At 41.4% G+C, this 26,554-nt stretch overlaps 2 protein-coding genes across 3 annotated transcripts in view; both read left to right on the top strand.

Annotated features, from left to right (window-relative positions):
• Nucleotides 1-1,798: 1,798 nt before the first annotated feature.
• tmem9b (TMEM9 domain family, member B) lies at nt 1,799-5,886 on the top strand. Its single transcript, XM_036586642.1, has 5 exons — nt 1,799-2,245; nt 2,694-2,785; nt 2,882-2,990; nt 4,506-4,640; nt 4,842-5,886. The coding sequence occupies exons 1-5, from the start codon at nt 2,159-2,161 to the stop codon at nt 4,995-4,997; spliced, it is 579 nt and encodes a 192-aa protein (XP_036442535.1). The 5' UTR covers nt 1,799-2,158; the 3' UTR covers nt 4,998-5,886.
• Nucleotides 5,887-7,563: 1,677 nt separating this feature from the next.
• Nucleotides 7,564-26,554, top strand: part of dennd2b (DENN domain containing 2B) — a 77,901-nt gene continuing 58,910 nt past the window's right edge. The window contains exon 1 of one of the 2 annotated variants that reach the window (XM_036586904.1): nt 7,564-7,677. The gene's annotated coding sequence lies outside the window, so the exon portion shown is untranslated. Of the gene's footprint in view, nt 7,678-17,086; nt 17,389-26,554 lie in introns of those variants that run through there. The other variant, XM_036586903.1, reaches the window with a different exon arrangement.

Raw genomic sequence — 26,554 nt, 5'->3', positions numbered from 1 at the left:
AAAGAAAAATATCAGATAAAGGCCCAGAATTCCCATATCGGTGCATTCCTAGTCAAAACGAAACAAGTTAAAACCATTCCTGTACCACATCATTGTACATTCCCTAATTTCTGAAATTGACTTAGTCCTGCATAGTACATGCCAGTCATGTTGGCATTGAGAAATAAAGGAGATCTTCTCTGTTGCTTTTTGAGATGAGACGTTGTATATGAAATATATATATAGTACATATCACCTTATTTTAAATCTTCAAAGCACTACTAGAGAAAATGTAGTGGCAGTTAAAGCATTTATGATTTGAATGGCTGTATATTATGTACAAAGGTATTAGATTCAGTTAAACTCTCATGGTGTTGTATTTCTTCGTTGTATGGTGGCCGGTACCCTAAACGCCACCCTGGTAGAGAATCTGTAGGCTTCATCTGTCTACAGTAATAAACTTGTTAAAATATGCACATTTTTTCCAGGTCAGCAATTCTGGACAGCACTAGTTGTTGAGTAACTTGTCTAATGAAAGAATGGCTTTGTGCTTTCTCTGGAATATTAAGGGCCAGTTTTCCAGACATGGATTAGACTTAGTCTTAAACTAAATTGCAGTTCAAGTGGTGAATAACCACTGAAAGTTCTTGTTAATTTAGGCTCAGGTTTAATCTTAGTCTGGAAAACTGGTGCACACATAATCTTACACATTTGCAAATTGATCGATCAGTTCTGGGAATTCTGCGGTACCTTTTGACTACAAGACTTTGAGCTAGGATTACTTACTCATTTGTTATAGAGATTAAATTAAAGTCTATATTTTTATGTCTGTACATCTAACATGTAAATAAAAACAAACAAACTCTGTGCTGTTTTGTTTTATGTTATGATGTGATCTCACAAATAGGGGAAAAGCATTCAAATGACTGCAGCTTTGTTAAAGAGTGATATTTAGGCTACAGTTAAAATGGACTACAATTAAAAAGCTACAGATGGTGAGTATGACACAGCAGCGTTTCATCAAGTTAGGGGCTCTGCTACAAATTACCACCATTAGCCGTAACCTAGAGGTCACGGAGTCAGTCTATAAATAGACTTTTCTATTTTTCAGCCTTGGAAAGTGGTTTTCCCTTGGATAGATACAACTGAGAGACCAAAAAGACACACAAATGTGAGAATTTTCTCCGTTAAAAATGACAATAACCACTGTTTTATCTTAGTTTAACATCGTTTCAGTGTATTTTGGTCGTTTTCTTCATAACAAGCAAAAAAATCGCTAATAGCATGCTAATGTCTCGGTTGCTAGCCAGCTAACTTTCCCGTTCCACCTTAAATAGTCCAGCAGTTCTGACGCCTGAAGCGCCTGAATGCAACTGCTGCTCCATTTAAGGTGGAACGGGAAAATTCGAACAAGAATCTGATGAATATCTGACTTCAGCTTCATATCACTGAAGAATTAGTGGTGGGTGATAATAAATAATTGCCCCCCTCTTTGAAGGCATATGGTGCCCTAAATGTAACTAAAGCCCAGCAGTGAGGAGCTGAACTTCACCCTCCTCTGCTGTCACTGCAGACTGGCAGGGTCGCCTACAGAGCAGCGCTGGTAGCTGTTAATGAAGTGATGCTCTTTTTATCTGAGGGTCCCATTTCAGAGGGAGGATTCAACCACTACCCTGTAACTCAGTTCCAAGGGGTTAGAGTGACACTCGAAAACAAGGGGTAGGGGTAAAAACAAGAATTGGGACTGGGCCCAGTGTTTCTTCCTCTTGCTCTGAGGCAGTTTTTCCTGCCACTGTCTCCACTGGCGACGCTCATGGGGACTCAGACCCGGATTTTTCTGTAAAGCTGCTTTGCGACAGCACCTGTTATAAAAAGCGCTGTGTAAATAAACTTTGACTCGACTCGAGTTTCTCTTTAACTCGAGTTCCGCTCATTTGCGGGCCTCTTGGTTCCCACTGACTGGTTTCCGAGGGGAAGGTGTGTCTTGCGCGCAGGCTAATGATGGTCAGCTGATCTTTGCGGAAGAACAGCTTCAGCCAGCTAACAGCGCGTTGCTGGTTTGGATCCGAAACAGAACCGAGCGACTATCTTAGATAAACGTCTGTTTTGCAGCCACTTCTCACCGAGTCGAGGCGCCCATTTTATCGCTCGACTTCGCTGCCGGTGCTGGAAGCGGACCATGCCGCCGCAGAGCCGAAGGGGCGCCGCCGGTTTGACGGTGGTTTGTCTCTGTTTGATGTTGTCCGCACAGAAAGCAGAAGCCAAGGTAAGATTCGGCTTTAATGCTTTAATGGCGGTTCTGATCCAGTTTACTGACTGTTGTATAAGGTTTACACCGCTTTGTTGGTGTAAATAGTCCTGCTAGCTCGCTTATAAGCGGAGTTAGCGCTCTGTTTACATACAGGATTCGAGTTAGCAAGCTAGCATTAGCCCTAACAACGTTAGCATTCGCCTTAATAACGCTAGCATTCGCCTAAATAACGCTAGCATTCGTCTTAATAACGCTGACGTCAGTAACATCAGCAGAAATTGGTTGATTAGTTAGTTAAAACGCTTATATATCTTATATATCAGGCACCTGTACTGCGGTTTAGTGTTTTAAGGCGAAACACACAGAACCCAACCAGCCCGTGGCCTTTATTGATCATTAGCTTAAGCACAGAATTTGTTGCCTTGTTCTGCTTTTTTCTGGTTATTTACTTTCTGTTTTGCAGAAATCCGAGGATATCCGGTGTAAATGCATCTGCCCACCTTATAAAGACATCGAGGGGCAGATCTACAATCAGAACGTTTCACTGAAGGATTGGTAATCGAGTTAAACAGCAACACTTCAGTTTAATCAGTGATCTGCTGTGGCAGAGACTTGTACAATGTTGGCCATAATGTGTTTTCATATTCACAGCAACTGCCTCCATGTTGTGGAGCCGATGCCAGTTGAGGGGAAAGACGTGGAGGCTTACTGTCTGCGCTGTGAGTGCAAGTATGAGGAGAGAAGTTCTGGAACTATTAAAGTGAGTGTTCTGCCTTTTCTTAAGCTTCTGTCATGTGTACATTTTGTTGCAGGGCTGGTTCAGTAAACACGCACCAGTCGCTTTATTGGGAACACACGCACACTTACTCAGCCTGTAATGGTCGAGAGTTTCAGTTAATACATACATACATACATACATCATCTAAACCGCTTATCCTTCTGGGTCGCGGTGGGGTGCTGGAGCCTATACCAGCTGTCATTGGGCGGAAGGCAGGATACACCCTGGACAGGTCGCCAGTCCATCGCAGGGCAGACAGACAGACATACACATTCACACACACACTCACACCTAGGGGCAATTTAGCATGTCCAATCAGCCTGACTGCATGTTTTCAGACTGTGGGAGGAAACCGGAGAACCCGGAGGAAACCCACGCAGACACGGGGAGAACAGGCAAACTCCACGATTCGAATCGAACCCAGGCCATTCTTGCTGTGAGGCGACAGCGCTACCCACTGCGCCACCGTGCCGCAGTTTCAGTTAATATTCACATCAAACATCAGAACGATGAAAAATGTTTTCTACACTGTTAAAAATAAAGGGACTGTGGAGGTGCATTTCTCATTCATCAAGATGGAAACAGTTTAAAAGTATCCTCAATGGTACAACAGTGGTCTTTCCTTGTGGAAAGGCATGTAATTGTGCTCTTTCATAACCGAATGTTTTAAAGCAGGACAGTAAAATATAAAGCCTGGAGAGGAGACGGGGTGTGTAGAGTCAATACAACCTAGAAAATATAATTTTATTTGGTACAATTATGTTCCCTGACTAAAGGTAATGAGGTGTATCCTTTAGGGTCCCACCCCAGTGACAGTTTCATATCTTTTTTCTGAGAGTGTAAGCGCTTTTGACTGTGGCATTGTTGGTGCCAGACAGGGCGGTTTGAGTATTTCAGAAACTGCTGATCTGGAATTTTCATGCACAGTAGCCTCTAGAGTTCACACCAGATTGTACAGCAGTGTTTTTGACATTCAGTGAGCAGCAGAAATGCTTGCTGATGAGAGGTCAGAGGTGACTGGCAAGCCTTGTTCAACCTTACAGGCAGCCTAACTCAAATAACCACTCTTTACAACAGTGTTAATTGGTGAAGCATCTCTGAACGTGCAATGTGTTGAACTTTGAGGCGGCTGACCTACAAAAGCAGAAGACCACATCAGGTTTCATTCCTGTCTGGTTCTGTAAACATGACAGTTCAGTGTACCTCAGTAGGCCCCCCAGTAACCAGATCTGAATCCAGTAGAGCACTTTTAGGATGTGGTAGAACAGGAGATTCACAGAATCTGACAAATCTGCAGTCATTCTGCTCTGACACAATGGACCAGAAGTTATTAATGAAAGTGTCCAGCACCTTGTTGAATCCAGGTTATGAAGAATCCAGGCTGTTCTAAAGCCAAAGGGGGCCCTTCTCAGTATTAGAATGGGGTTTCTAATAAAGAGGCCGGTGTATCCTCCATTTTATTTAGAAGGCTAAGCAACAGTTCTTCCTGTTTTGCAGGCAACTATCATTATTTACCTGTCTGTGCTGGGGCTGCTCCTGCTGTACATGGTTTATTTGACTTTGCTCGAGCCCATGCTGAAGAGGCGCTTGTTCGGCCACTCGCAGCTCATCCAGAGTGAAGACGATGTCGGGGTATGTGTTTGTGTAACTGATGTTTCCTTGACCACCTTTCCTACTAATATTTGGGTCATAGTACTGTAACACCCTGTTATATAGAACACATTGTCATTGTGCGTTTGGAACAAAATTGGTGTTAGAAATATGTAAGAATTGAGCCACAGAGATTTACTATTTTCATGTTGCACTAATGAATGTTTTTCTTTGGGTTTCTAGGACCAGCAGCCGTTCGCTAACGCCCATGATGTGCTGTCTCACTCACGCTCTCGTCCCAATATGCTGAATAAAGTGGAGCATGCTCAGCAGCGCTGGAGGAGGCAGGTCCAGGAACAGCGCAAGTCTGTCTTCGACCGGCATGTGGTGCTCAGCTAAAAGCTCTCCCCCTCCTGGACTTTATCATACAGGGCGCTGTCACTGTGCCGAGGGCTGGGTCTTCCCCCCTGTTGTCCAGTGCTCACTCCAGCCTGCCCGTACCGGTGCAGTGCCCCTCTTTAAAACATGCATTCACCTGTCTCTGTGTTTCTGTGTAGGGTAAACGACTGGTTCATTGTGATGTTTGTTCCAAGACATCCGGTGTGAAATTCTGCCACTTAGCATTTATGCAGTTTGGTTAAATTTTTACTTAATGGAGGAGAAAATATGCATGGCATTATGTACTCCTATTAACGGAAAACGTTTACTACTGATGCAGATCAGTCCCACCTGAATACGGAGGTAGAAGTGCCAATTTACATGCTGATATGATCCCCTTATGCAGCTGACTCTGTTTTTTTACATGAACACGGTTAACATTTGTTTAAGCTAAAAAACTCTGGACACTGAAAAACTCGCGCTTTACATTATCAGTGAGCACTGCGGATTATTTCGTTAAATAATTAATGGTCCCCATCTTCATACATAAACCCTTCGCTTACTAATACGGTAAGCAAGTCATTCTTGGCTAAGTTCTCGTTTCAGGCAGGTCGTGATTCCCATCTTGTCTTCATTTTTAAATTGCAGTCTTAGTTTCTTATGAATCATATAATTAACAATATTAGAAATGTGATCTACATTTTCACCTTTTGTCTAGCTGAAGTGAACTGTGCTCATACTAATTATTAAGGACAGTATTGCATCTGCATTTCTGTTGAAGGAAGACGTCATTCAGTTCAGAGTTTGTGTTGGATAAACTTTTGAGATTTCATGATGTGATGGAAAGAAATGTTTATGTTGTATCGGTGATACTTTCTAATTTTCAATACAGTTCTGTGTAATTTATGGACTACTTGGTTTATTTCAGTAACTTAATATATTGGGATAATAAAATTGAAGTCTTGCAAGGAGTTGGGTCAAAGGTCAGGAAGGTCATGGTGGATATTTCAGTATATTAAAAAATTCATGTTCAAAGACTGTCATGGGCAGACTACAGTAAGATTTAGCTTAAATTGTTTGGTTGATAAATAGCTGTGTTTATGTTTTGCATGGCATTATAGTGTTTAGTTGTCAGCAGAGAAAGAAAGAAGAACTGGAGACTCGTATGTTTAGCTTGACATCACTAATCAGGAGAACAATGAAAAGACGAAAATGTGACTGCTCATTTTACAGTCTACCTTTTTATCAGATCAAATGATGTCATTTCTTGTGATTCAGCCAATCTAATTTTGACTGTTACAGTAACAAGGTTAACTTGGGGATCAGGAACCACTGTTGAGTTCAGTTCAAAAGAGGACAATTCATTGAGGGAACAAAAGAGTGATCAATTTGGTTGGTGTAAATTATGTCCACATGCATTTGTAAAACAAAGGGGGTGGTTTTGATCTCAAGCTGAAAGACCTTACCTTCATAATTTGAAAGTAGGTGTGTTAGTGTGTGTTGCGCTGGTCTGAGTGAATCAGACACAGCAGTGCTGCTGGAGTTTTTAAACACTGTGTCCACTCACTGTCCACTCTATTAGACACTCCTACCTTGTCAGTCCACCTTGTAGATGTAAAGTCAGAGACGATAGCTCATCTGCTGCTGCATTGTTTGTGTTGGTCATCCTCTAGTCCTTCATCAGTGGTCACAGGACGCTGCTCACAGGACGCTGTTGGCTGCATATTTTTGGTTGGTGGACTATTCTCAGTCCAGCAGCGACACTGAGGTGTTTAAAAACTCCAGCAGCACTGCTGTGTCTGATCCACTCAGACCAGCACAACACACACTAACACACCACCACCACGTCAGTGTTACTGCAGCGCTGAGAATGATCCACCACCCAAATAGTACCTGCTCTGTGAGGGTCCATGGGGGTCCTGACCACTGAAGAACAGGGTAAAAGGGGGCTAACAAAGTATCAGAGAAACAGATGGACTACAGTCTGTAACTGTAGAACTACAAAGTGCACCTATATAGTAAGTGGAGCTGATAAAATGGACAATGAGCGTAGAAACAAGGAGGTGGTCATAATGTTATGCCTGATTGGTGTGTATCTATATATATACATACACATACATACATACAGATATGATTTTCTTTTAACTCAAGTAGTGAGTTCCCTAAAAACTGCAGTAGAACTTGTTTATATATCTAGCACATATCAGCATCGGGACTGAAGGTTCTTATGAGCTGTTCTTCTGCTTTTTAGAAACTTTGGCCGAAAATAAAATGCTTAAGCTCCAGAGAGCAACAGAACAGTCCAGATTAACATGATTAAATTGAACACTAAAAGGTGAGGGGCTGTAAAGTAGCTGAAATCAGCTTCCCTTCCTTCACAAAGTAAAAGTTTTTCCATTTGAAAAAACTTCACAAAAGCACAAATCCATCAAAAAAAACACGCAGCCGACTAAATGGAACCAGTTCACTCGTTTCGCATCTGAAACAGCCTAACTGGGTTTTTACCTCACAGCTTCCTGCCCTCCTCATTTTTCGGGAGCGCTGTGGGGCTGAGAGGGCAGCGCTCTCACACACCGACACACAGCGCTCTCACACACCGACACACTCCGCTCTGAGCTGCACGGAGGCGCAGATCCTGGACAAGCCGACGATGTGGATATCTAAGCTCTTTTACTAGCAGTTCCAGTCAGAGGCAGTGAAGGTAAGAGCTTTTACTGCACCCGTTTCCCCTTTTAGCTGCTCTGCAGATCAAAATTGCTCGGAGAAGTTTTCAGCTGTTGCTCTGTGAAACGGTTACTGGGCCTTCTGAGTTCTGTGACAGTGATGGAGGAGAGACGGAGTTACTGACAGGAGAATAAAGAAATGGGCTTTGTTTACAGTCTGATCTGGTGGCAGCTTCACTTTAATAGGGCATCTACGAGCCTTTCCCACGAACAGAGTCTGCTTTTTATTCGAATTTTCCGTTCCACCTTAAACGGTGCAGCAGTAACACTGGGGGCTATAGGCGCCAGAATAGAACTTCTGCACTATTTAAGGTGGAACGGAAAAGTTGGTGAATAAGGAGCCAACTTCAGTTTCGTCTTTACTATTGAACAGAGTGAATGAGGTTTGATTTATGAATCTGATTTGACTGAATGACCCGAATGGTGTGACATACATACATCAACGTATGGATCGTTGTATGACGCTGTATAATATACTGAATCTGTATGACTGATTATAGGCTGTTTTTTCTCTATGGCCAAAGGATGTTGACACAGCTGACACTGAACAGAAACGAGGGGGCGCTCTTTACCTTTTAAAAGAACAGTGGGAGAAAACCGAGCTGCAGTTATAACTGATCACGATGAATTATTATTATTATTATTATTATTATTATGCGTCATTGTTTGAACGTTCAAGCCAATAAACAGATCGAGCTGTTCTAAAAGCCTGTATGAGAGATGATTGTGAGCTGAGAGTCTGATTGAAGTGCTCTGAAAGTGGGTTGATCTATAGCTAAAGCAGCAGCTCTGTGTGTTTATTTTTCGTTTATCTCTCTGGACAGCAGTACCATCATCTGGGACGGTTTGCCCCTTAGGATCATAGTGTGGGAAATGATTACAGCAACGCTCCCCCACCCCACCCCACCCCCGACCCCTCAAGGTTTCCCTCCCATATCTATGCTCTTATTTTGTCTATTCCAGATATTTGTTTTGGAAGCTTCATTCTTATTTGGCGGCTCATTTTTAATGACCTTTGGTCCAAAAAACGTGCAACTCATTAAACCTGATTTCCACATTGCTTTGGAGGTTAAACTGAGCCGTTCAAGGTCGAACTCTAGGGGTTGGTCTCCCGGACAGGGATTAAGCCTCGTCCTGGACTACATCTTCCTTTCAATGGAGAGTCCACATTCAGAATGCTGTGTAGTCCAGGACTAGGCTTAATCTCTGTCTGGGAAACCAACCCTTCGTGTTAGCTGGCTTATTCATACACATCAGCACCAGCTGAGTATATAATAAACTCTGCCAGATTAGACTGCTTCTCATCTTTAGTTGTACTTTTAGCTCTGATTTCCTGAACACACATTCCACACATCCTCAAATACTTCATCAAACATAAATCACAACACAGTGAAGGAATGTTACTGTTTGGATTACTCTAAACTACGACTGTCTTATTGTGATGAAATGAGTGATTACATTGTGCTGGAACGCATTTTAATTATACTGTTTTTGAAAGCCGAGGCTTTGAGTCTCAGCCACTGATATCCAAACTACCGCCTAGAGACTAACCCTGTCCCTCCGTCATGTTATAATCTGCCTCAAGATGAAGCCTTCGCCAAGCTTTGAGGGTGAAGGCTAGCAAGGGTTCCTTGAGACATGTGAAGCAAGCTAATAGTTCACCGTGCATGAATGGAAAACACTGACTACTAATTCTGTTACAATAGCTAACCAATGGCCAGAGAGAGGGAGACCAGGAATGCTCCCGACTCCGGACCATGGACGGCTGAGGCATGGCCAGGGATCAAACTCATGATCTCCTGATGATAGAGCTTCTGGTGTGTGAACTGCTGTAACGCTGTGTTGAGCTGCTAGTGAGCAATGAGGGGTGAAAATGCCCTGCAATGAACACAGTTCACAAAGACAGCCATGCTGAGATAAAACAGCACAAACACATGCACAATCAAAATCATACTATATATATGGAATACATTTTCCATGAAAATATATTCCATCAATGTTACTGAAGAAAAGTAATGTATAGTTCCACTGAGGGACCTTCAAAACAGGCAGAAATTGCATATTTATGGCTGCTGTGAAAAAGGGAATCATATTTTATTAATAATAACACTACATAATACCTTCAGTCTTGATGGCTGGTCTTCACATCCAGTCGCTTGCCCAACACTCTGACCAACTATTTTGAATTCCCAGACGACTGCAAAATACGATTCTGATGGGAGTATTTTGTGGTGTAGGGTGCGGCGAACTTCCAGCAGCGTTGGAAAAAAGACGCCGGTTTATTTTGGTGCCTCTGTGGGTTTCACTGAACATGACTGATGGAGACTTTACAAATGTATTCAAGGAAGCGGAGCTGAGCAGTCTAGGGATAATGTTTTCCTGTGCCTGAATTGCTTTAACAGGTGTGAAAACTACACAGCTATAGGTTTAATGGAAATGAGCTCGACGTGGGTCAGCAGTTTCGACGCCGAGCGATCAGTTCAGCCAAATCGTGGATGGTTATTAGGATAATGTGTTTGGAGGAAGCCATTTTGAATTAATAGCACTAATATTGACATAACAGTAGTTACTTTAATGAATTCACTGGCAGGTCAACAAAGTAGTAGGACGTGTTAAACAGGAAAAAACATTTATGTTTAATATATGTTGACGTACCAAAACGTTATTGAAAGTCATTTTAAATAATTTCACATTAGTTATGTAATGTTCACTGTAAAGAGCAGGTGGCATTTACAGATGGTAAAAATGGTACAAAATAAATAAAAATAAAATAATAATAATAATAAAACATTAAAAAAACATATGTACAAAGTTTTGATATGACAGTAACAGTGTGTCCACCATGTTCCACTTGGGCATAGTTATAGGATATCAGAAGTTGTTTGTTGTTTTCTAAAAGCAATGAAATTCATGTACTGGACCAACGGTCAACTTCCTGTGCGATAAGGGAAGCACAGAGTGTTGAGATATACGTCAGTGTTCCCGGTCTCAGGGTTGATAGGATGCCCCAGAGGACGCGTCCAACACGTGATGGTGAGCCAGTGTGCAGAGGTTGGATGGGAAATATCCCTCTAAAGTCTTCCCTGGACATCACTGTCCACTGGGCAGACAGCTGTTGTTGATAATTACTCCAGATACAACGAAAACTGAGTGAACTAGTTATCTACCAACTGTCGTTTTGAAATTGTTCTCAAAACACAGGACAATTTTATTACATCTTGGGGTTTTTGTGCTTTTGTTTGTTGCTTGATTTCCCAAAATGAATCCATTTTCAGCTTTGCTTCAGAGTCACTGTACACAGACAGTGGGCAGAGTGGTAAGAGGTCATTGTTCAGAATGTGAAGTGTACAGTGGTACTGGTGGCAGGACGGTCACCTTTTTTCCTCACTGTTGTTGTACAAGGATAGATACATAATATAACACAGAGGCTGTGTTTCAGTGAAATGTATCAAAAACACTCGTTTCGGTAGCTAAACGCTCAGCTAACACACTGTAATACAACTGTATAAAAATCCTCTTCGTTTCTTTACTGGTTGGCTGATTCTGCCAGACTGGTTCAACGTCAGAGTTTAAAAATCATTTAAGACTTTTCACTTACTTGGACTTTAGACTAAACTCCTTTTGGTTTAAATGACGCTGGGCTTTAATTATGTTTATTTTAGTAAAATAATGATTGCAGATTCCATTTAGTCACTACGAAAATAGTGTGTTCCGGTCAAGACATGAAAACATGGCACAGCCTTTTTAAAAAAATATATAATAATAATAATAATAATAATAATAATATTTAAAAATTAAACATGATGAATGTAAATCTTTCAGCTTCACTTTAAAGAAATCCCAAAGAACTTTAAAGAAAAAAAAAAGGAAAAAAGACAAGTAATATTTTTACAAGGGTGAAATTTAGGGGTTAGTGTTTGGGACAGTCACCTCCCAGTAGAAGGAACCCTATAAATGATGATTTTGTACATATATAGCTTATTACTGTCTCAGTTATTGCCCTGGCTTTAAATAGGTCATAACATAATCCTAGTAAACATATAAGGCCTGAATGGTAGAATGGTCTAATTATTATTGCTTAGTTTATTTTCTTCACATTCTACTTAGCTAATTAAAGCCAAATACCTTGTGTAGAAGACCAAGTGAGCTCTCATCAGCATCCAACATACCCAGCTCATTAGTTTATCTGAAGAGGCAGCCGCCATAACTCATCCAACATGAAAAACTTACTGAGTTCTCTTGGCTGTTTTTGAATAATAAAGCACATTTTCAGGTGTTTTGCTCTGTGTGCTGCTGGATTTCTGTACCGAAACAGCGTTCGTGAAAATTGTAAATGATCTTTTATTATCCGCTGACAAAGGAAACATATCCTTACTGGTTTTACTCGATCTTAGTGCAGCTTTTGACACAATAGGCCATTCCATTCTATTAGACAGGCTTGAGAAACTAGTAGGAGTGACAGGTGAAGCTCTTTCACAGTTCAAATCTTACCTTAGTGATCGCTTTGAGTTTGTTAATGTAAATGGTGAACCATCAGCTCTCACAAGAGTAAAGTATGGTGTTCCACAGGGCTCTGTCTTAGGACCCATATTATTTACTTTATATATGCTACCACTAGGTACCATCATTAGAAAACATGGCATCAGTTTCCACTGCTATTATTGTTAGTACCCAGAATAAATAAAGTTACGTCAGGGGGAGGAGCCTTTTCATACAAAGCCCCCCAGCTTTGGAATAGCCCACCAGTCTGTGTTCGGGACTCAGACACAGCCTCCATCTTTAAGTCTAGGCTAAAAACTTAGCTGTTTAGTCGAGCCTTTGGTTAATTTGTTTTCCTAGCTATGTCCCTCTTACCCCCCCCCATCCCCCCCTCTTTCCCTCTCCCCCTCTTTTTCCCTGAGCTGAGTGGCTGCCTGTCCTAAAAGGGTCTGACCTGAGATGCGGCCGGCGCGCTGCACACTGGTGTTAAACTGTATCCACTTATACCGTTTTGTGTCTGTGCTGTTATCCGGTGTCGACCAGAGGAGGATGGGTTCCCCTTTTGAGTCTGGTTCCTCTCGAGGTTTCTTCCTCCTGTTGAGGGAGTTTTTCCTTGCCACTGTCGCCAAGGCTTGCTCACTGGGGGACCCGGATTCTCTGTAAAGCTGCTTTGTGACAACATCTGTTGTAAAAGGTGCTATATAAATAAATTTGACTTGACTTGACTTGACTTGACTATATGCACAGTGGTTTTACAGTGAATCATTACAGTGAATGAAGGCATAACTGAATATTACTGGAGTATTCATATACACATTTTGTAACTTACATACATGCAATTGTAGAAGTTTCTGATGTGAATTTCTATCTTTAAATAATGCAAACCAGTGACGTGAGTGCTGATAGCTCCCCCTTGAGGAGTGTCTTTAGCCTGCCTAATACAGCTTTATGATGACCAGCCCGTCCTGATTATCATCAAAATTGGAAAATAATCATTGCTGACTTATCCAGAAATGTTGGTAAATTTAAATGTATGATTTTTAAACCATGTTAAGGAGTAACTTTATCACCACCCTTAACAAATAATTGATATTTTTTAAATTGAGAAAGTTTGATAATCTTCCCCCATAAAGTCTTAATTAAGGGGTTAGTATGGGAATCATGATGGACAGACTGAAAAAACCCATCCCACAGTCTCTACATTCTCTTTCACTCTTGCAGGCAGAGATGGACTGTTTGATCAGAGTTTCTATATTTGGCAGTGGGTGCTCTGTCTGTAGTATGGCAGCCCACTCTTTCTGGATTCTTGGGACTGTTTCAAATGTTAAGTTTAAGTGCTGATGATGGAAAACAACCCCCAGATGTGCTGCCTAGCTGGTTTGTCATGGTTTTTGGCCAATTGCTTCCAACTGTATTCATACATTCACTGGAATTAGGATAAAAGAACAAAGGTCAAGAGTAAAACATAACAGTCATTTTCACTATTGGGAGTCTGTGAACAAGAATCTGTGGATATCAACAGGATCTAGGAGGTTGCTTAATTCTGTGGTTTTCCTAGCCGCACTTTGGTGTGGAGAGGCCGCAGCCTTGAGAATGCATTACGCTTTGATTTGGACGACTCTCCATGACTGCATTGATTAGAAAAAGGCCTGTCTGGCTCAGATGTAGCCCACGGCCAGCCACATATTTTTGTGCCGTGATGATCCTAGCAGGCCTCCGCTCCCATGGGAGCTGTTCAGTCTGAGGTTCATTGTTGTAGCTCGGTGGTGCTCTTGGTGTGGGTTGTTCTCAGGTCACCAGATCAAGTTAGACACAGCTAGAGCATTCTCATACCGACAGAAGACTGACAGGATACACACTGTGATTTGACAGTGAGATCGAATCTGTAAAGATATATCAAAATCTTGGCTGACTGGATGGCTGCCTGTCTCCCTTCACTGATGGATTTTCTTTAATTGGCTGCAGTGTGTACATAATTTCCACATGAATCAAAAATATTACATCAACAAAACTGTGCTGATGTAATATATTTGCACTTGAAGTAAATTCAATGAATTACCTTTTCAGTATATAACATTATATATCTGTGTTCCTGTGTTGCTCTACTTTTCTATTTCTAAGTTGTTCTAATCAGATTTTTCCAAATGTATGTTTTGCTCTTCTGCTACTTTAATCTTTGTGTGGCTGTAGCAATGTTTCAGCAGTTTGTCTTGGGTATGTTAAGGGAACATTCTACCTATTTTCTGTGTAAATACATATTTAAGATGTAAATGTATTTATTTGGAGTAATTTGATGTGAAATGTCTGGTTCTAGTGTCTTGTAGTCCACCTATCACTTGATGGAGATGGGAACCAGAAGTCTGAAAGGTTTAATGCTTTTAAAAGCTACATCAAAGTTATTACATGATATTGTTATGAATATGATGCCTGAGATATTGTTTTTATTGTTTTTTCCGGTAGTTTTGAGAAAAGGCTGTGGCCTAAAATTTATTCATAAATTACATTCACGACAGGGCATTCTACTGCAAAATGAGATTCAAGAAAAACTCTGATTTTACCATTTTCAACATTATATCAATAATATAAAAACTCAGAGTTGTGTGCAGATTCACTGGTCAGTAAATAAAATGGCTATATTTGCATTGTAGACATGGGGACCCCTGGTTTCATCCACCATGACTGTAAAGAAATCTGAGTCAGCAAGTTTCTCCACAATGCACTACTTCACATCAAACCACTCTAAATGACTTTGTTTAGATCACAACAACTGAATCGTAAGAAAGCTAGAAAACTTGGTGAAAGTCCCCTTTAACAATGGAAACAAGCATCTCATGTAGATCCTTCACCACATTTCTTACAGCTCTCAGTCTAACTCAAAGGCTGAGGCCAGTATGCCTCCTGACACATGACTCTGACTCAGTACAGCTCATGATTACTCAGCATGTCGTGTCAAGTGTTGGAAGCTGTAATTGTACAAGTCCAGTTCTAATTGTGAGTGCATTTGAAGGCTCAAACCTCACTTTATCATCAGAGAGTGAAAATTACAGATCAGTGTGGTGCACCACATCTCAGAGCCTGGAAGCAGTGGTTTGGGCTGAGCTGACATGAGTTGGGACGACTGAACAGCGTCAGGGTTTAGCTGAACTTTTCCAGTTAACAGTTACTGGTACTGTTCTCATCTCAGAAAAGGAAGTTCACCATGAAGTTCATATTCAGTTGACGTAGTGAACTCGTTAAGGTCCAGCTGATACAGTGAAACCGACTGCATACTTCCAGCTGGCGGTATGCAGTTTCAGACTGAGCCAGTTTTGTTGGAACATGCGCTGGTTCTCAAGATTCTCAAGGCAACATGCTGAATGCAGTAATACCCTTTCTCAGCATTAATGACACTGTGTTGGATCACTACGCAGTCCTGGACCAGGGGAGGGTGATTCGGGCGATTCCTCTGATCTGATCCGTGAGCGTGTTTTCCAAGATTCTTTGTCCACTTACGCAACTTATGTTCCCCATGCATGGCTTTGCATACCTCGGTTTACACAGCTGTGAGCAATGTGTTATGCTTGTTCTCTGCTGCCGAAGAAACTGGAGCACATGGGTAAATGGTAAATCAGCGGATGGCTCTGCATGTCTGTGGGCTTCCCAGCAGGCGTGGACATCCACTGGAGTCCGAGCCAGCGGCCTAATTATAGTCCCAAAAGAATTTGTTCTCCCCATTCAAAACAAAACATACAATGGGAATATTTATAGTTTAGTGTTTTAAGTAAAAATCAGACGGAAAGTCAGGGTCAGAGTAACAAAGTCACAGCTTTTGGACAAGAAATGTCCAGAAACAGTTTTGTTAATGTGCCAAAAAAAGATGTTTTGACACCATTTGACCCGTGTAGTCAATCACAGAGACTAAAGGATCACCTTTGTTTGAATTGTGCTGAGCAAAATGACAGCGAACAATGACGACCTGCAGACTGGAGAGTAATTAATGAGAGTCCCTTAAGAAGTGAACGTCAGACATTGTAATGTGAGGCATTTCATGGCTGGGTCATTCTACAGAAACGTCCACTTTTCTGTCTCTCCATAGGAGTCACTGGTGTGACTGATCCTCATTGGTGTTACACATAATAAAGGAACACCAGAGACATTTTAATGAACAATGCATTTTACTAAACGGCTGCTACAGAGCATCAAACCACATGTCGTCAATCATGGAATATCCACTAAAATATGGAATTTAATCCATTTGTATTCTGTTTTTTCACAATTACCTCAGAATAAAGTCGGTCACACCAGTGACTTCAGCTAAAAGCTTCATATGAAACCATGAGCTAAATGAGAAAATCTCTGATAACTGAAAGACACAGTGGACTCACCATGAGCTTTTCTTCATACATCCTCAGAAAACAGGTAAAAGGAAGTCGAGTGATGTCATCAGTGTGACTTTTATTTCAAAATAAGAGATTTTTTTGTTACACGGTAACTCCAGTGACACGACTCCTGGGGACAACTTTCATTAAATATTTTATAATATTTATTTGCCATTTGTTATCTTTGTCAGTTAATTCATATATTCCATAGTCATGTATAGATTATTGTAGTTAAAATAGCAGAAAAATGTTTTTTTTTCAAAATATGGCCTCAGCCTTCACACATGACTGTGGGGACGAGCTCTTCTGTGGTGATTGGAATTCTATATGATTGATTTAAAAAAACAATATTACTGAATTTATGGCTAAAGAAGGTGTAACTGTTAGAATAACTTATTGTTTTATTTTACAGTATAAATAAATTGTGACCCTAACATGTTTTTTAAGTGTAATATATCTCTAAACGCTATAGGGACACAACAATGGATGTTTCTGTGGAATAACCCAGCTGTCTGTGCGACGCTGCAACTTCTCTTACCGACAAACTCAGCCATGTGGTACTGATTGTGCAAGCCTCGCTCAGTTTAGTGTAGGAGTGAGAAAACGTGAAGAGCGGCGAGTGGGGGGCAAAACAACCCCTCTCCATGGAAACTGGCTCAGCCTTCAGCCAGCAGCCCGTCTGGAGCAGGCAGGGTTTCGTCCGCCTCAAAGAACATGACTGGAAGTTTGGAGGAAAAGTTGCAGATATTACCGGCAAACCGAGGCGTCTCGGGGCACTTCTGAGAGGATAACTCGTGTACTTGTGGGAAACAGCTGGACAGAATGGCTCGGACAGCAGTGGACTTCGCTGAGGTAAAACTTTCTCCACGCTTTGGTTATTTAGCAGCAAGGCTAAGCGAAGTACAGCAAAGTGGGGTGTTCCTCTCAGAAAGCCAGCGGGACTCCTCCAAACGCGTTTGGCTCCGCTGTAAATCAGACAGATACTTGTTTCTTATCACAGTGGGGCGAAAAGCAGCTCGACGGAGCTGGTATTGTGTTGTTTCGTGCTGTATCGCTTCATATCGGCTACAGTTCGGAAATAAACTGCTTTAAACTGAGTCATTGTAGCAAAACGTTCATCTACCGGCGCTGTGAATGAACGGTTAAGGCTGAAGGAGGCGTATCGGTATCGTTTCGTATCGGTATCGGGACGAAAAAGCTGTATCGGATATCAGAAGGGAAAAGAGGATCGGACCGGATTCCTTCTTTTATCAAATCTAGCCCGAAACAGACTCAGACCCAGACTGTGAGGGGTGATGATGTGAGCTGTGGGGTGGTAGTGCAGCAGTGAACATGATGGCCTAACGTTACTTTTGGACGCTCATGTTAAACGAAGTGCTTTAAATAAAAGTAGCCTATTTTAAAGAAGTGTTGGGTCAGCGTCAGTGTTGGTCAGTAGGCAAGGTTTCTATATCGGTATCAGAAAAGAAACAAGCAGTATCGTGTCGTCTCTCTTTAAGGCAGTAATTCTCTGGTATTCATTTTGTATAATTCTGAAGTTCTGTGGAGTAAAGAAACATCAAAGAATGAAAATGCAAGGGTATAAAAATGAGCAGCAGACGTTTTTCAGTTTTGACATAATTTGGAATTGTGTGTAAATTTCATGATGAATGGACCAAAGGAAACGTCTGTCCATTGACTTCCATTAGAAGTAAAGTATGTTTTTTCCTTCTCCTGTAAAGTTGTCATTTTGGAGATACGAGGTTTTGTTCCGACAGCAGCGACGTCCTCTTTTCTTCACTTTGATTTTTTTTCGTTGTGTGCTCTTCTTGTCGAGGGGTTTTCACACTGAGCGGTGAAAGTAACGTGTGCCCCCCGCTCTCGGCTGAAGCAGCCCCTGCAGCTGCAAGGCCTTTTTTCCTGAACTTTCTGAACAGGCTGTCTATTGTGCTGATGGAACAATGACCTTTCCTTCTCATTGGCCCTGATTGTCAGCTCAAACATGGGAGGCCCTCTGTTCACCGTCCAGTGCTTGCGTAATATGGATGAGGGCAGGATGTCACCAGACATTCGACTATGTATCCAGCACCGTATTACCTTCATGCATTGATATTTTCTCTGCGTATCTCTGAGCCCTATGACTGTACATATCTGGTCACATCATAGTTAATATGAGTTTTTGGACAAGCTGCCTCTTGTTCTGTATTATGACTCAGCACAGCTGTAAGAGTAATGTTTGCATTAGGTACAACACCAGTGATCTCGTGACCTCATTTCATGAATTCATTTCATCCCCACTTTTTTATTTTCCTTATTATTTCTGTTCACTAAAGAACTTGACTGACTTTACTGTATCTATCCCTTTGACTCGGACAGCTTTCCCAGTTTTCCCTGAGTTAGGCCCAGATCAGGTGCTTTGTCTTAAGATTTGCAGTTATTTCTGAAAGGTTATGTGACGTTACGCTAGATTGTCATTTATGTTTAAACTTCTCCTTTATATTCTTCATCACGGCGACCATAGAAAACCCTGAATTGACATATAATGGCAGCAATTAATGAAGCCATTGGCCTGCTTGTCATTTAAAACCCTCTGGACCATAAGCCAGTTACGACTTGCTCCAGGAGCTGGGTTTTGAACCCCAGGAAAATGTCAAAAGTTAATTTACTTCATTTAGCTTGTAGCATGTAAGACATGCTCTGTCTAGTCCAGAAGTGTCACTCTGAGGCCTTGAAGAGGTTCAGCCCTGCAGACTGTTTTCCCTCTTCTGACAGACCAAACTCAGCCTTTGAAGGCCATCGTAAGCTGTAGTGTTAAATGAGGAAGAACGCTGGACTCTGCAGTGCTGTCTGCTTCGGCCCTCCAGGCTTGGAATCTGGCACTTCCTGATCCCGTCCCGAGCTAAAAACAATAACTATATTTACATGCACACAACAGCAAAGTTCTTATTTTAGGAAACCAAGACCGCTTATAGTTCCATTTACATGTACGGCGTCAAAGTGTGACTTTACAGAGTGAAACTTCCCCCTCATGATGCACAGAAGTTCATCAACTTTTAAGTTTAAAAATATTTGTGTTCCTTTTTTCTCCTTCCATGTACATTTATAACGATGTCCATGTCTGACAGAAGGTTTAACGTGTCTGAAGTCTCTTCCTCTCCGCCAAAGTGCAGCCCTTTCACCTTTTGTGACTGTTTGTTGTGATGTTAAAAAGCTGTCATCACCCATGTGGTTCTACAGAAAAAGCCCAGAGTCAGGGGAGTAATCTAAGCATTTACCTCTCAAAATCAATCGCGAAATCAGACCAGCCTGGATCAGCTGTTGTGATTGCGCTAAATTTAGGTTGACCAAGCCTTGAGCTGGACCATGACAATCGAACCATGTCGGTTACATGATCGAGGCTTAGCTAGATTAGCACCCTTAGTCAGACTAACACGAATACACTGGTGTGCATGTAAATGTCGTTAATGATGCTCAGGTCTCTAAGCCTCTGAGGAGCTGAGTTGTACCTGGTATGACTGTTTCAGTCTGGTGTTTGTAGTCTTTACCAGACAGAATCAGTGTGGATTCTGTCACAGCTACAGCTGTGGCTACAGAACATGAACAGAACTGGGCCTTCCAATGTATTAAAGGAATGGCTTGGTCAAAAGCAAACCTGCACAGATCTCCCTGACCCCAGGATTAGTTGATCAGTCAAGACATTTAGTGTACAAATTCAGCTTCTTTAGTGCTGGAGCAAATGGACCTAAGGCTAATGTTGCTAACAAACACTTGAAGTCAATAGTCACCCAGATCTTTTCTGTATAATACATCTCTCAACCTGCTCAGACTGCGCTCAGGTCTTAATTAAAGTTGCGAAGGATTGTTGATGTGAAACAGGACACAGTATGACTTCCTCCACTGTGTAGCTGTGGCTACTGTCTGTTACATGTACGCACATCACACAGGCATATCTATGGCATCAAATCTAATTAAAAATTCGCAAATAAGCAAAACCGCTCTCGCGCGAGGCGGACTCTGAAGGTCGTCTTCTAGAGTGACAGTCCTGTTCCCGATTTTTTTTTATATGCAGCAAAAGCTCTGACAACTGCTGACAGCCAGCCAATCACAACACAGTTCCAGAAATCAGTAGTAACTAATCATATGTCGGGACCTGCACACAGCTGTCAGATACGAATGAAACTCTTGCGTAAGCAGAAGCTTAATTGCAAGCAGAAAGAACAGTTGAGTGTCAGGTGAATTCACGAGCACTTCTGCTTCAGCGCGAGTCACTCTGGGTGGTTTTCCTCGCAAGTACTTTGCTTGCTCAAGTGTAGAAGAGAACTACTCGCACAAGCGAAGTCAAGTACTTGTGAGGAAAACCACCCAGAGTTACTCGCGCTGAAGCAGAAGCGCTCGTGCGCAAGGGGTTTTCCTCACGCGCAAAAGTAGTTTTCCTCGCGCGAGAGAAATTGGATTTGATGGCATACAAATAGATGCTACAGTGTGTTCGCAATTTTTTTTCTTTTTTTTAAATAAATAACTGATCATCTTGAATTTTCTAACTGAAGATATATTACATTTTACATATTACATCATTCCTTTAAAATACTTTGGTGATTCAATGTGAAATGGTCAAAGATCGGCCTGCGTTATTTTGACCTAATTGACGGTTACATTACATCAATACCTTAATTCAGTAAGGACTCTGATTGGTCAGTATATTCACTGCAAACAAAGACATTGTGACTGGTTAGCATGTTCATTTGGTTGTTGCAGCCTTACGCAGTGTCATTATTGCACAGTCCAATATTGTGATTATGATTATTAACTGATACACTGTGCAGCCGTAATAGTCATTGAAGTTATAATACTAAAAAAAGATCTTATCACTGAAGTATTAGGATGAATCTTGTGGTCTAGTTGAATATAACTGGACTGACCTTATAGTGTTTTTAATAACAGTGCTTTTATTTCTTCCGTGTCATGATGTGATGCTCTCCTCCACATATAGACATACAGATATCACTGCTGTCGGAACAAAACCTTGCATCTCCATTTTTTTTATGTTTTTCAGTTTTTGATATAATTTGAAAAATCTGTTGTCTTTTACATTGTGTGTAAATTTCATGGTGAATGGACCAAAAGAAACGGCACAAAATGGCTTGGAAAAACGTCTGGTTCCATTGACTTACATTAAACGTAAAGTAGGTTTTTTCCTTCTCCTGTAAAGTTACCATTTTGGAGATACAAGGTTTTCGTCCGACAACAGCGATGTGTAAAAAGGACATTAGAACATGTTTTGTATGGGGATTACAACAAGTTCTGTTTTATGCTCAGTAGAGGAGATTTCTTTGGATTCCATCCTTGTCAAAAAGGATTGCTTCGTCTCTCCATCCAGATGATAAATGCTTTGACAGGACCTCCTTAAGGCTAAATGTTAATTTTGGCTTGACTGCAGAGACCACATGCAGATATCGCAGGTGGCCACAGCCGACATCAGTGTTGAGAATTCTGCTTCTAATGTAACTAGCAGTGTGTGATTATGACTTTATAGTCAAGGAAGCTGCACCAAATGTACAGTAAATGAACCAAGAAAGTTATAGCGAATATTAATGATGTGAGACGTACAGCTGACTAATGTATGGAGTAGTTAGTTCTTTTATTGGACTTCTCTAAGCATAAATATGTGATTGCCAGTGGAAATGAAATCAGATCAGTTTGGCATTTCAGCTCAGTCCAGGATTTGAAGACTTTATTGGGTTGTTGCACAATGTTCCTCACAATGCAGAACAGCACATCACCCATTCTCTCATTCGTAAAAGAACAAAAAAAACAACTGTAAACAGCTGAAAGTCAGGGAAGAAATGGAATGAAAGGGGTTTAAAGAATTGGTTCCATCTGGCCTCTCCAGTAAGGACTCTGGGAGCGAGGCATTGCGGGTATTGTTTGGGGAGTGTGCAGCTGCTATGAGCTGTGACAGCCTGAGTTGCACAGAAAAGGGTTCAGATGGAAAGACGTTTCAGAGCTCAGCAAGGTCCAGCTTCCACCCCCCCCCCTCCACCCCAGCCCCCTCCCACTTCCCCCCTTCTCAAACACAAATGCTCTGTCATTATTCGCAGGGACATGGCCTCTGTGGCCCTGGCATTGAAAGCCAAGTCAAAAGAAGACAAAAGACAGCTTCATTGTTGGCTCTGCATAGGACACATAAAGACTCTTCCTAGCTGGAGCCTGAATTTTGAGCAGTTAATTAGCGGCACCAGGGATTCGTCCAGGTGGAGGACTGTTTGAAAAGCTCTCACTTTATTCGAGACACCCAGACGGAACTTGCGCCCTCGATTTCTTCAGTCTAAACATGACAGGCTTGGGCGATGACACCACCAGAGACATGTAACACATGCATATCTCCATGTGAGTACCTGATGAACACCATATGATGGTGGGAAGCTAAGGGTCTTGAAAGGGGGGTCCTCCTTCCTTAGGTATTTATGCAGTAATCTAACCCCCCAACTCTCACACAGTCACGTCTGACTCGTCTGATTCTGTAACAACAGTCCAGACCAAGGTACTGTTGTGTACAAGGGAGAAAGTAAGAGAGACAAATCATCTCCAGAAGACAAAAGAGTCTCCGCTGAATACACGAGCCGGTTGAGTTCAGCCATCGCCTCTCCAGGGGTTATGATGTCTGGAAAGAGTTGAGAATGTGCAGAGGTTTGTGCTCTGCTCATTGCTTTCTTGGCTGAGGGGGAGCACTACGGTGGGTTTATAACCTTAGAGGAAGCCAATCAGCAGAAACAGAAAGACCCATCTGCCAAAAAGGTGCAGCAGACGAGAGAACAGATTTATGGCTTACCTTTTCTCGGGATCATTAAAAACTAGGGATGCACCAATATGGGAATAGTGGGCAAACGCCGCTGTCTGATATTTACAATGTACTTGACTGTCGATGCCGATACATATACGGAGCTATGCAGGGCGACAGTGTTGTTGCACATGATGAGAGAACCCAAGCCTGTGTAAACACACGAAAGTCCAGTGTGTGTGTGAAAGAACTTGTATGAATGTGTGTATCAAAAAAGTCTTAAAGCTCATGTTAGTTGTGGTCAGTTATCCATTGTGTGAACTGCTTGGGTGTATGTGGCATCAAACATTTCCCAGCTGCCCAAGCCATCTCCTCAAGGGTAGTCATAGTACAATGGTAGTAGCCCATCAGGAGGTTAAGAGAAATTCAAGTGTTTGTAATGTTGAGCAGAATTTAATGACCAAAGCATTGAGCGCTAGAAAAATGAAGACCACACAAAGTACAAAATGCCCAAACCTGTAATATTATGTGTAAAGCCAACTAAGATTTGGGATTTTACCATTTGTAAGATGAAAAATGTAAGTCAGCCCGAAGCCTCCCTGGATTGAGGAAGCTGAGGCATCCCTGCTGTAACCCTGAAGTTACTGCTTTTTCCTCCTCCTTCATGACCTGCAAACCACTTTTGTGAAGCCATCTTACCGGCTGTCCGAACACCGGAGGAGACGAGAAAAGCCGTTTAAAATACCCATCAAAGTGGCCTCCAGTGGACGATACCTGAGTGTATGTTACCCAGAAAGACTTTCACAGATTTCTGAGTGACATCACTGCAGACACGCCCAGAGAGGACGGACAAACACAGAGTAATCCAGTTATGTTTGTGTATATTTATTCTTTGTGTTGTGTACTTTGGTGTAAAATAGATTAATAGTAGAAAATCATACAAATGTGAACTGGCCGACTCTCTGTAGTGTCAGGGCTGTACTTTCGAGTAAACACTGTGATAGGCTCGGTTCATCAGTGGTCACCCTCAGCATTAATGACGTCTGAAGGAGTCAGCTGCCCCCTTTTTTAGCTCGTTTCCTCTGCTTGATTCCTCTGCATTCCTCTGGGGTAGGAGAGGAGCAGGAGGAAGGGAAGGGAGCCGTAGCAAAAGCAGCAAAAGTTTGTGACCTGCAGCCTATATTCCTTTTTTAGAATTAACTGATTGAATTAAAAATAGCATACTAATAACAATAAGCAACAGATTATTTGGGTAATAAACTGCTTCACTTCCTGTTTTAACATTTGACACTGTGGTTTTCCTCTTTTTCAGTGACTCTACTTAAAGCTACTGCAGTGCTAATAGTGCCTGTTGTGGGGAATCAGAACTGTGTGAAAATAAATGACTGTACATTTCACAAAAATAACGTTCGAATTCCGAGCTTTACAGTCCGTCTCTGCTTTCAACTGTAAAACACTGAATTGTACCACTTACAGGGATTAACACTTTCAGAAGCATTACGGAGAAATATGACCCAGCATCCCCTAAATGTTCAGCAGTAAAATAAAAATCATTAAAGATCAGTCAAATCTAACCTTTGTCTGTTTTCCAATGGCAACAATATTTTATAAACAATTATTTGCCGTTTCTAATATCATTGTGCGTCCCAAATATAAGCTATTTCTTAAATATTTTTAATAAGCTGCAGCTTTTCAACAGATACTACTTGTTTGATGAGTTCATAGTCAATAAACAGCAACAATTGTTGTCCTTCAAATGTCTGAATAAAATTAGACGTGATATCATATGCACAAGTTTGGACGCTCCTGGTCAGATTACATGTTTTGTTGACTTTCTAATCACCTGTACCAGCAAATTTAAATATGGCCTTTTTCTGCTCATTTTAGTGCACAATTTCTATTCATTTGTTGAGTTTAACATACTGAAAAAAACATAAAACGTAAATTGTGTCATAACCTTTTCTTTTTTTTATGCTTTTTAAGGGTTTTAGATTCAGCAAATAAACAGTAGTTGTGCACTAAAATGTGCAGAAGTCAGTAAACTGTGTATTTGACCAGGGGCACCTAAACTTTTGCATACTGCTGTTTGCTCCCTCTGTTGGACGTCATGTGTTGACTTTCAGTTAATCCCTCACTGTCAAGCATTGAACATATTAATCAATGATCCCTCCACTGAATCCTTCCTCTTCCCTGCTGCTCCCTCTGTGCTTAATGCATTTGATGGACAAGGCAAATATTAGTGCATTCCTGTTCGTGGTGCACTGCTCTCTGGACCGACCGCCCTGTCTATTGACGAGGCCAGAGGCCTGTAGTCTTTTTCTGACCCCGGAACATTCCACACCATGCCTTTCATATAAGGGGGCTGGTCAGATAGTGTTTGTTAGTGCCGCTGATAGAAAAGGCTTACTTTTTAACCAGATTCTTTTCAAGGACCTTATGAACAAAGAGGTTTTCTTTTCTCTGCCTCAGAAATATGGACGAATCAAAGGAGTCGCAACTGTTCAAGGAAATCTTATGTAAATGTTTTCAACATTGTGGCATCTGGAGTAACAGATGTTTGATTTGTGACCAGTTTCTGTAGTGTGGCCCTTAAAAGATGACCGATCCCAGTATCAGAATTGTTCCAGTACCACACTGTAAAAAATAGGTTTTTTTTGTTTTTTTTTTAAAGCTTAAAAAGAGTAAATGGCTGCCTTAAACTTGAATTTACTGAACATCAGATAGACAGTTCACTGAACAATGTGCGTCATTTGCTGTGTTATTTGGTTATTATTATTTGAAGTTTAGGACAGACTGTTCAGGCAGCCAGGCCATTTATTTTTTATGTCATAATCTACAAATAATGTTTACAGTGCAGCAGCTACTGTTGGTTATTAAAGAGGGGGAAATAATGAGTCGGATCTGGTTCTGTAATGTTGCTGTCCTCAGGCTTTTAACTCACCTTGTAGTAAGTCTGAATTATTGTGGAGAAAATTAATGATCATATTTCACAATATGAATATTAAAATACAATTCTAATATGTGCTCCACAGTGTAAATGACAATTAGTTACACTTATTGAGATTAATACTTTTCAGAATCCTTTTTTATCTCGGTGCCAAAAAAAAGTTACTTGGCTAGTGCACGTTTATAGCCCCAGCGCTAAATGCTCAAAAAATGTACACATCCCTGCAGTGAGAATGTAATATATTTTGGAATATGCTTTATTAGTATAAACCCATTAATATTTAGTGGAAGCACAGTGGAAAGTGCTCGTGGCAG

The sequence above is a fragment of the Colossoma macropomum genome, unplaced genomic scaffold (genome assembly GCF_904425465.1).
Source record: "Colossoma macropomum unplaced genomic scaffold, Colossoma_macropomum, whole genome shotgun sequence".
Classification (NCBI taxonomy): domain Eukaryota; kingdom Metazoa; phylum Chordata; class Actinopteri; order Characiformes; family Serrasalmidae; genus Colossoma; species Colossoma macropomum.
Note: the sequence above shows the minus strand (reverse complement) of the source record. Positions and strands in the feature narration are given on the sequence as shown.

Excerpts from the sequence above, each read along its gene's own strand:
- tmem9b (XM_036586642.1), top strand. The coding sequence starts at position 2,159 with ATGCCGCCGCAGAGCCGAAGGGGCGCCGCCGGTTTGACGGTGGTTTGT. Across the intron at positions 2,246-2,693 it reads CACAGAAAGCAGAAGCCAAG|AAATCCGAGGATATCCGGTG; the intron begins GTAAGATTCGGC and ends TCTGTTTTGCAG. Across the intron at positions 2,991-4,505 it reads GAAGTTCTGGAACTATTAAA|GCAACTATCATTATTTACCT; the intron begins GTGAGTGTTCTG and ends CCTGTTTTGCAG.